Source organism: Centrocercus urophasianus, unplaced genomic scaffold, assembly GCF_019232065.1.
Source record: "Centrocercus urophasianus isolate 14NV4802_14NV808 unplaced genomic scaffold, USGS_Curo_1.0 seq_30, whole genome shotgun sequence".
Taxonomy (NCBI): domain Eukaryota; kingdom Metazoa; phylum Chordata; class Aves; order Galliformes; family Phasianidae; genus Centrocercus; species Centrocercus urophasianus.
In genome coordinates, this window is record NW_024884867.1 from 7,511,252 (window position 1) to 7,522,019 (window position 10,768).

General features: G+C 52.2%; 1 protein-coding gene across 3 annotated transcripts in view; it reads right to left on the bottom strand.

Annotated features, from left to right (window-relative positions):
* The window catches only part of CDK2AP1 (cyclin dependent kinase 2 associated protein 1), a 15,469-nt gene extending 12,973 nt beyond the window's left edge, over positions 1-2,496 (bottom strand). Inside the window, exons 1-2 of one of the 3 annotated variants that reach the window (XM_042828633.1) lie at positions 2,420-2,478; positions 1,141-1,272 (exon numbers count right to left, since the gene is read on the bottom strand). In XM_042828633.1, the coding sequence (XP_042684567.1) occupies positions 1,141-1,207 (67 nt within the window). In that variant the 5' untranslated portion in view covers positions 1,208-1,272; positions 2,420-2,478. Of the gene's footprint in view, positions 1-1,140; positions 1,424-2,419 lie in introns of those variants that run through there. The other 2 variants (XM_042828634.1, XM_042828632.1) reach the window with 2 other exon arrangements.
* Between the last annotated feature and the right edge of the window lie 8,272 nt (positions 2,497-10,768).

The window sequence follows — 10,768 nt, forward strand, 5'->3', positions numbered from 1 at the left end:
CGGTGACACTTCTGCTTTTTGTCAAAGATCCTCAGCACATCCTGAGCCCGTGGGGCGATACGGGCGCTCCGCACCGCGCTGTGCTCAGCGCAGGACCCGCACTGAGCGGACGGCGGTTGTCACCCGCTGGCGGCTGCAGGGCCGGACTGCGGCTCTCGGGGCAGCCGGGACGGAGCGCATCCTTCAATCCCACACCGATATCCCGAAAGAACAACGCTGTAAAACCACCGGGGCAGGTCTCCCTCCTTTCAAACCCAAGCGGCCAAAACTTCTCGAAAATAAAATAGATTTAAACATCAGCCCGCGGTCGGTGCGGTGCCAGCCCTGCAGCAGGGGAAGAGTCCGTCAGAACCAACTTCTCCATTTTGGTTCCGCTCGCTGCGGCCGCAGATCCCCTCCGACAGCCCACGGCGAAGCGGCTTTGTTGGGGCTGCGGACGAAGCCCCTCAGCACCTCTGGGCAGCAGCAGGGGAAAGAGGGGGTGAAAAAAAGGCAGAAAGTTATCTCATCGGAGAAACTTTTCAGAGAGGAAAGTTGGAAAAGCTCCCGTAGAGATCCACTGCGGAGGAATGGGGTTGGGGGGGGGGGGGGGAAAGGAAGAAAAAAAAAATAAATAAAAAAAAAAAAAAAAAAAAAGGTTGTTTCGGAGGGATAAAGAGCGGTTTCTACGCCTCCTCCAGAACGGGGCTGAGTGAGGAGGGCCCGGGGGCCGCCGCGGGGCGGTGGGACGGAGCCCGGCGCTGCGGGCGGAGGTCGCGGTGGTCCCGGGCGGCCGCGGATGAGAAGAGCGCCCGGCGGCAGCGAGGCGCTGCGAGCGGCACTTGCGGCGTCCCGCCAGCAGCGGTCCTCGCTGAGGCGCCGGCGGAATATTCCTGATCCAGATCAATCAGCCGCCCCGGGGAGCCGGGCATGGAGGAAAGCCGGCGGACGGAGCCCCGGCGGCGGCGCGGGGTCGGCCCGCGGGGCGCCGAGTCCCCGCCGAGGGGCGGCGCGGGGCGGGCGGACGGCGGTAATGGCGGCTCGGAGGCGCTGCCCCGCCATCGCGCAGCGGGCAGGAGCGCAGCCCGGCGCTGCCCCAGGTGCCGCGCGGCCCCGCCGCCCGCCTCCCAAACTTGTGCCCAGTTCCCGCCGCGCACTTACCCGGGGCGAGGGGAGTCCCGGGGATGTGGGCGTTCAAGTTGGGTTTGTACGACATTCCCAGCGACATGGCCAGCGGGAGGACGAGAGGCGTCCTGATGGAATTCAGCGAAGCGTCTCCGCGTCTCCCAGACACTTTGGGTTGTTTACAGCAGGAGCGGCACCGGCAAATATGGCCGTCAGTTATATTGACACCCACAATGCAATATATCATCCATACATCACGAGGAGACGCCGATCCCGAAACTTTGGCGGAGAGGAGGCGGCCGCCCGCCCGGCGCCCCGCGCACCTCGGCGCGGAGGGGGCGCGGAGGGGGCGCGGCGGAGGGGGGCACGGCCGCCATCCCCTCGGCAGACAATGGAGCGCCCCTCAGGGCCGTCGCCGCCGGAGGAGCGGGCGGGGAGGGGCGGGGGGAACTGGGCGGCGGCGGGGGGAGCGTTTCGCTCAACTTCGCGAAGTTTGGGCGCAACTTCTGCTCCGAATCGGCCCCTGCCTGCGCCTGGGCGGCGGCGGCGGGAAGGGGGGCGGCGGGCGGGAGCCCCTCCTGAGGGAACGCCTGAGGAGAAAGGCTGAGGCGAACCTCGCGGCGGCCCCGCTGTTTTCTGTGGAAAATACCTGTTGATAATTTCACGATAGCCCCCCACACACACACGCACCCCGACACCGCCCCCGGTGCCTCCAAGGAAAAAAAATCAGCTTTTCCATCCGCCTTCCCGTTATGTGTTTTTTTTGGTTGGTTGTTTTTTTTTTTTTTTTTGCCTTTTGAATCGCTCTCCCTGCCTGCCTGAAGGGTGAAGGTTAACGTGCATTGCAGCTGCTGAGGGATTAACAAATAAATACGGATCCTGCTGATCACTGGCTCATTTTCTGTTTGCAAGCAGCTGTACAGCTTCCCCAACAAATATCTATCCCCCCTCCCCAAATGTTTTGGGTAATAAAGCATTTTACCCTGCATCTGCCACTCAGAACTCCATCCCCTATCGTCCTTCAATTGATTAATTCAGACCAACACAGCTGCTCAGGATATGGATAGCCTCTCCCAAGGCGCACAGCTTCAGCTGAGACCCTCACAGAGATCCCCAAAGGACATCCCATGGAGGGACTCACAGAGGGATCCTGAAGAGAGCTCCATGGAGTGACCCCATGGAATGACCCCACGGCGAGCCTTAGGGAGAGCCTCACTGAGAGACCCCACAGAGTGCCCCCATGGAATGACACCAAAGAAAGTCCCCAAGGAGGGACCCCATGGAGAGCCCCACCGAGAGCCCACATCTGCCTTACCAGGAGCGTTCTGAGACCGGTGAGGGAGGCAGCAGTTTTATTGCACAAGGCAATGTCTGCCTAACGCTATCTGCTGCTTTTAATGCCAGTGACGGCGAGGGCAGGGAGCCCAACTCTGCTCCTTGGAAGTCAGGGGTGAATTCCTTTGAGGTGACGCGGACTGGGGCCTGTAGCATCTCCGGTGGTGGAGTGCTGTGCAAAGGGAGGCAGTGAGCATCCACTGCAGGGGGTGGGCAGGGGGCACTGGGGGAGTTCTCAGCACAGGGAATGAAGGCAGAGCAGAGGCGAGCCAGCTGCTGAGCTCTTCCTCACAAGTGCACGCTGCATGAAAGCAGCATCTGAAAATTAGGGCTGGTGCTGTATGAAGTACACAAATTCGTCACGGTGTTGTATTTTATCTTCAGTCCAAATGCATGACTGCAGCTATTGTGGTGGAACCCAGAATGGCACAGGCGGCTTTTACAACAACAGATCCGTGTTTTTCTCTTAGTGAAGGGACCTGAGAGCCTCAGGCACACAATTACGTGCTCAGTGACAGTATTTTCACACGGGTGCATAAGGCTTTAACTGTGTAATTCTCATTAGAGTCCTGAAAGATTGTGTAGGTAAACCCACAAACCCAGTGCGGCGGCGTTTGGAATTCCACATCCCTCAAATTTCACTGCCAGGTTTATAACTCACTGCCTTTCTGCTGGAAGAGCAGTGAAGTCCTGCAGGAGAGGTGAGAATGCCGCACTGGGATTTTCCATTGCTGTGCAGTTGTTTACAGTCACACCAAGTGAGTGCGAATGGGAGTGTTCTGAGCTCACAGTGTTTTTCACGGCTTTGCATCACCGTGAAGAACAAGTTCCCCTGTGTTTCGCTTGTTTTTGTAATGACGGTTTAAAATTATATGATATGCCGGGACAGGGCTGAGGTAGAATAAGGAAACAATCCTGTAAAATTATCCTTCCTTCAGCATAGGATACTGGTAGCTGTGAAGCAAACTGTAACGTGACTTAGATGGTCATGGCTTTTAGGGCCAGATTATTTGTCCTTTGAGAATCCAGCAATACTGCAGTACTGCAGTCTCTGTATTTTGTGCCTGCTGTGCCATTCTTTGGGCACAGGCAGTAGTGGCAGCATCATAGAATCATTAAGGTTGGAAAAGGCCACTAAGGTCATCAAGTGATCCAGCACACCACCCCTCAGTGCCACATCCCCATGAGTCCTGAACACCTCCCGGGGAGGTGACCCCACCACATCCCTGGGCAGCCTGTGCCAATGCATTACCACTCTTTCTGAGAATAATTTTTTCCTAATATCCATCCTGAAACACATGAGACAGAAGACCCTGGTGAATGACAACCTTACCACTTGACCTCTGAAGCCATGCAAGCTCCAACTGACTTTGCTAGCTGCCTCTCGATTCCTGCAGATACTGCTGACATTGGCTTGCACAGAAAGTACAAATGAGTTTTTCCTATCTGCCATGTGGTCTGTGGATTTACTGAAGTTATTTTGAACTAGCTGTGGCCACAAGAATAAAACCACCACTGTGCTTGTGCCCCAGGCTGGCAGTTTAGCAAGATGACCACAGATTCGAGCTGCCTTATGGGGGCTGCTAGCAGCTTTAAACTTCCTTTGCATCACAGTATGGCTTGCACTGATGAGAGCCGTGTTCTGCACATGCATGCCCTGCATTGAGTGTAACAGCTACAGTTCCAGCAGTGTGCATGCACCAAGCTGCTTACAGCAAGCTACAGGCCTGTGTTCAGCAGACTGATGGCACAGCCTCGTTTACTGACAGTAAAAGCAGCTCTTAATCACCAAGTGGCCAAGTCACAAAGAGAGAAATACAGCAGAGCCATTTTATCACACGTGACATTTTCAAGCCTTCTCCACACTGAGAGGTAATTTAAAAATAAATGCTGCTATGTTTTTCAGCAAAGGAAGATGGACAGAAAGAGGTGCCTGTCTCTGAAATCATCTGCAAGTTGTGCTCACTGCCACAAAAGCTCTTATTTTTTACAGGTACAGCTACCTCATTCAGTGTTAAGATCTGCAGCTTTCACCTTGTCCCCTCCTCCTTTTTCTCTTTGTATTCTCTCTGTTCCCTCTCCTGGTTTGACTTTCTTACCTCTGCTCCTCCCAAGCCACTGGGAGCACTCAGCAGACAGGGTTTCCGCAGTGAGCCTTCCAGCTCCTGCTAAGCCAAATTCTGACCGAGATCGAGGTTTTCCCTTCCTGAAGCTCTGCGGGGTTGGATGCTCTGGCAAGGAGGGTGTAGGGAGTGTGCATGCAAAGTGTGATGTGGGAAGGCAGGGCAGATTGTCAGGGTGCCTCTGAGGCAGAGCCTTGGCCTCTGCTTTGGGACAAACTCGTTTGTCCCCTTGCATCTGGAAATAAAGCTGAATAGTCATCAGCACCTGCAGCACTGTGCTGCACACAGTCAGAGACCTGCAAATGGGTTGCAAGCTAGTATTGTTTCTTCTTGGATTAAGATAACAATGAGAAGAATAAAAGATGGCACAGAGAGACCCTGTTGTTTTTTCCCCCCAGCATGTCTCTGGCAAATATTACATTTGTGCATTGATTTAATAGGCTTCTGAGCTCTAATTCAATCTGCAAATCTCCAAATTGCACTTTTGTGCTAAACTCTGTTGAAAATTCAAAACAAAGTGAAAAGCCTCTGACCTGCCCAGGCTGAAAACACAGCTTTTGAATTCTTCAGTGCGGGTGGATTTAACCTCTTTGAGAAGAGCACAGGTGGTTGATGCACATGCCCAGGCTCCATCCAAATCAGTTGGGCTGCAGGCTGGGAATATGCAGTAAGTGTAGCAGGATTTACCCAGCCTTTGGAGGAAGATATGCAAAGCAGCTTCCTGCAGCGCTGCTTATTTTGGAAGGTACATCCCAGCACCTCCAGGGGCTCAGCACCACAGTTGACCTGAGGAAGCCCAGGCCTGTGCTGCGCTGCACTGTGCTGCACATACAGCCTGGGCTTCAGGCCTGCGCTGTGCTGTGCGTTTCTGTGTCTGCAGGATGAGCCCGGCCAGCTCGCAGCAGGGCAACGTGCAGGCAAGTCCCACTTCAGACTGGTGATTACGCCGCCCGCATGGCCTTACTTTCATCTAGAAGTTCTCATCCGAACATTCGTTCTGTTTGACAGCTGAAATGATGACCAGAGTTGTTTTCTTTCAATAAAAGTCTTTCAATAAAGTCTAATAAATGGGCTTTTTCCACAGACAGGGCCTTCCTGGCATGTTGCACGCCAATCAGAGGACTACTGGATCCAGGTTTTCTGCATCTGAAGGGACGTAAGATTATCTATACCATTGTCTCTTTCTTTGCAGTGTTAGCTCTAGCAAATATTATTTTAAAATGTATTTTACAAAGCCAAGCACCTTTCTTGTAGGATAACATTGAGTCACCACCTCCTGGCACAGAACTCTGCTCCTGAGGCCGCCTGGGACTCTGGCAATTTGTGGGCAAATTGTGCATCTTATTCTTTTTGGATCCATTGTTACTCCCTTATCAGCTTGCTACAGCTCCTCACACTGCTGTCCCTGTTCCCTACAACTGCATCCTCCTGATGGTACAAAGCTTCCTTCCTACTCGATTTGCCCCTGAGAGAAAGCTGATAGCCATCGGTGTGTCCCTCTGCTGTCATCTGTTTTCTGGCTGATGTTAGCTGCTTGCTGCCCCATCCTCATGAAAACAGACAAGGACCACTTGATCCTGAGCAGAAATCCAGATTCCTCAGTTCAACCCTGGTGACTTTGCTCCTCACACCTCCAGATACCAAATATCCAGGGTCCATATCGCTGACCCAGGGAGAAGCAGCCCTCTGAGATCCTCTGCAAAGCAGGCTGCAATGCAATGGAGCCAAGAATGCCACCGCAGCAGCAGCAAGCCAGGCCCCAGGAAATCCTCTTTCAACACCTGGCCCACATCAGCAGACAGGCTTGCTATGATTTTGGATGCAAGTTTGGACACTCAATCCCCATTCCAGACAGACTCCATAAATTCTCCCAGACAAACTTTTTCCCAGCCTTGCCCTGCTCCCCACTTTCAGATGGTTTCTCCCAAGGCCAGATGCTGTATTATCTGGAGCGACTTTCCCTCCCAGCCTTGTTTTCCTCCTACTCCTGCGTCCTTTGTCTGGCTGCCAAGAGGAGCAGCCCTGCCAGGCAGACAGCTGCTCAGCATCGCCGTGCGGGTGCTGCCCTGTGGGCCGAGGAGCCGCTTCCAGGCTCATTCCATCTTTGAGGGGGATGCTTTGCTTTGGAAATGGCGTGCACAGGAAGGAGGAAAAAAACAGCACCTGTAAAGGTGTCAGAAGGGACTGGAAACGTTTAAGAGAAGGCAGCCTTAATGCTTCTCTGGTTTTACCTTAGAGACGGCGCGAGAAGCGAGCCTGCTCTCTCCTGCTCTGGCCAGAGCTCTCCCTGGAGGACCACAGATTGGCAACAAGAAGTTTCCAAACCCTCGGCCACAAAAGCTCAGGCCTGGAATCTCTGTAATGAGAGTTTCCCTCTTTGCCGTTTGCCAGGGGAACAAGGACCAGGCATCAGTATCAAAACCAACCAGATTCCAATGAAAACCAGCAAAGAAAAATAAGAACAGAAAGCAAATCGTTTTGCTGGTTACAGACAGGCAAGCAAAGCTGCAGAGGCGCAGCCAGCAGGACGACCTGGCAGCCCTGCCATGCAGAGTCCTGCTGCCACCCACAGGGACGGGTCCCACAGTGCCTGCATCGCCCTTCCAGATGGGCGAGAGCTTCGCCCTGCCCGATGCCTTCGCTTTGTCTGCCACGACCTCGCTGCCTTGCCCTGCAGGCTGGGCTCCTGCTTCCCTCCCACTGCTGATCCTTGAAGGCCGTGCCAAGGCGGGCAGCCCGGGGCGCACTCAGCCGGCTGCGCCGCTCTGCCTCTGTGTGGCTGCGGGCCTAGGCGGGATCACTCCACCCTTTGGCTGGGGCAGACGGGCTCGGAGCCATGCTTTCATCCCAGTGCTGTCTGCAGAATCTCCTGAACCTGCTTTGTGTCCGGGACCGGAGGAATCCACAGCAAAGCTGCGTGCTGCCTCACTTAAAATGCTTCTCACACACTGCCGGTGTCCAACACCCACACGCCCTGATGGGAAGGTGAGCAGCAAGTGGCCCCTGCAACATATGCAGAATCGTGTCACTCTCTGCAAGGATGCTTCAGGGTTAGGCTTTTGGCTTTTCTGACCTCACAGAATGCCTTCAGAGTAGAAAATGAGTGTCATCAGACTACTGAAACAATTGGGAGGCACAAACTCCTCTGTTCTCATAGCCTTATTACAATATATTGACCTTAAATCCTGAAGAGAGCATCCCTAATTATTTTGTTATTGGTCACTGGAGCAAAGGAAGTGGAGGAGAGAGTGGAAGCAAAGTCCAGGTCTGGAAAATGGAAATGACTGTGAGGAAAGGAATGTGGAGCTTCACAACGACTGGGGAGAGAGGAGAGCAGAGAGCAGAGGAGGGAGAAAGGAGAAGGAGGAAATCCAGGGGTAAATGGCTGCAGCGCTGTTGCAGGTTCTCAGAGCACCCCGATCAGGCTGCATGGCCCTCAGCGAACTTCAGACACAGATTTTGGCAGGATGTGTGACACCTCTTGTGCTCCTGCCTTGGGTAACTGCTCAATGCAGAACGCAGAGCCCTGTAATGCTGCCTGATAATGCCTGCAGAACCTTTCTTCTACCCCTACAAAAGCAGGGAGGAGGTTGCAGGGTGCTTTGGAGCAGAGAATCTGTGTGCTTTCCCCACGAGCTGCTTGCCAGCCCAACAACAGGCACACACACCAGCCCAGCTGGGCTCTAGGTACACACAGAGCGGGAAGGGCAATCCTGAATGTGAGGGATTTACAACGCTGGCAGATGCTTGTCACAGGAGATAGCATCACCTCTAACTTCAGTAGTGCAGGCAAAGCTGGGAGACCAGACAGGAATCCAGTACAAAGGCAGGAGTCCAGTGCAGAGGCCCTGAAGTCTTGTCCACCATCCTGCTGCTGCTGCCTAGAGGGGCCAAGGCTTCCTTCCCAGGGGTAATTAAATCACTTGCACCCTGTTTATGACTTGGCCACTTTGGCTAAGCTGATACAGATCTATGCTTCGTGCCCCACAGTTCATTGTGAATTTAGCAGGCAGTCAACTCTCTCAGCTTATAAATGTGTAACAGGACTTCAAGGAAGGAACAAATATACCATACCTGGGCTTTCTAGGGTAAATGCCCTCAGCTTACCAGCTGTCTGGCCTTTTAAAGTGTAATTAAGCATATTTTGAAAACAAAAACACTCTGAGGACATTTTACCAAAAGAAAACAAACAAACAAGCAAACCAAACCTCAGTACAGAATTCATCACGTTCTACAATTCATTTACATGAGTTTAAGTCTTTCTAAACGTTGTCTTATTGCTGAGCAAAGTACTGCTGCTCTGTGTAGGAATGGTTGGCACACACAGGTACTGCCTGCTCAATGGAGAACAGTCTGCACAGTGCTGCGCTGCAGGGCGAAGTCTTTGAGGTTGGCATACGTTTGACTTTAGGATAAGCAATACAAAAACCCACACACGATTATCTTAAACTTTACACACCTTTGCATTTTGTCACATTGGACTTTTAAAGGTGTAGAGAAATGGTAGCAGAAGTGCCTCAGCGCCAATGAAACACAGGGAAACTGCTCCTGGGAAGTTATGCCCTGAGAACGATGACGTTCAGAAGCACTGGCCAAATCTGGATCTCAGAGGGTAAAATGCAACGTGTTGGTTCAAGTCCTGCAGCACCGCAGGACCCTTTTCAAGATGCATCCTTTAAACCTACCTGCATTTCTGTATGGGTTAAGCTAACTGCCCCAGTGCTCCAGCCGCACTGCTTTCAGTCCACGCTCCCAGCACATCCTCCTCAAATCTTCTTATGGCCTCAAACCCCATCCATCCAAACTCGATTTTGGTCTAATTAGGAAATAGAAGCAAATCTGACCACGTTCTCACTAGGTTTTAACTTATCTGTCAATTCAGCATCAGATTTCAGTGGTAATTTGCCCTCAGCTGCCGTCATTGTGGCCGAGACACCGACATTTCCAGGTTTTTATTCCCTCCTTTGTTTTTCTGCTCAAAGAAGTTGTCTCTCTCCAGCAGGGCAAACACCCTGAGCAGCAAACGGAGCCGACGCCGCGCTCGGCTGTCGGGAGTGTCAGCCCTGGAGGTTTCCCATGGCTCACTCTGCACTCCGCGTTCTGCGGTTGCACTGCTTTATTACTTCTGCTAACTGTCAGTCTGTACCATGAGATTCTGACACAGAACCATACGCCGCTGCTGCCAGTACACAACACAAAGCTTTTTTCTCCACCCTTACTGTTAAACCTCATACTGGCCACAGAAAACATCGGAGGTATTTTGTTGCTCGTTGCAGCTGGATGGCTCTCGCAGCGGCTCTCCTGCAGTCAATGGACTTTGCAAAACACTTCATCCTGGAAACCACTGCACAGACACATCCCAGCATGGGAATAAGGGGAAAGGCACAGCTCCTGTGACATCAGAGAACACCTGCGATGTAGGCAGACAGCCTGTGGAAGCTCCTGATGCACTGTGTGTGCTGCAGAGTACACAGATGGTCTGGATGGCAAGTTGAGTAAAATAGAAACAGAGCTTGGGAAGATTCCACCCCCCCCCCCCCCCCCCCAAAAAAAAAAAAAAAAAAGGAAGAAAACAATTATTTACATTCATAAACTCAGTAGCCTTTAACTTCTCTATATACATACTCCTTAGATACACGTACAGGCTGCAATAGGATCTGAACACAATAGGAAAATACAAAAACCCCTTGATAATTCACTCTACAGATGCATACAGGTTGCAGAGCTTTCTTCATTTGTGGAGCAAATGCTACACTGGGTAAGCACTGAGCTTCTTTGGGGAAACTTCAGTCCTTCTGAGGGGTGTGTTTTCCCAACAGACCATACATCAACTGGAAGAAACTGAAAGCTCATTGTGCAGAGGGTTTTCAGAGGGTTGTAACTGCATGTGCTGCATCAGACGTTTTAAATATGAACCTGGCAGTGTTAAGTATTAAGCAGTCAAGGGATGTTTGAAGAAACAGAGAAACCCCACATTTCCATCCCTTCATTTCCCCAGTCAACTCAAAGCAGCACCTTTCCCTTCCTACTTCCAGAACTCCCACAGCACAGACATCACCACCAGCATTTTACGTTCAGCTCCTCCCTCTGCTATCAGAGGTATTTGTCCTTTGTAAATCTTACCTCCTCTTCAGACAGCACTTTTTGTGAAGCAGATTTGTGTTCCACAAGTAACAAATAGCAATACAATTCTAACCTTGTAGTTT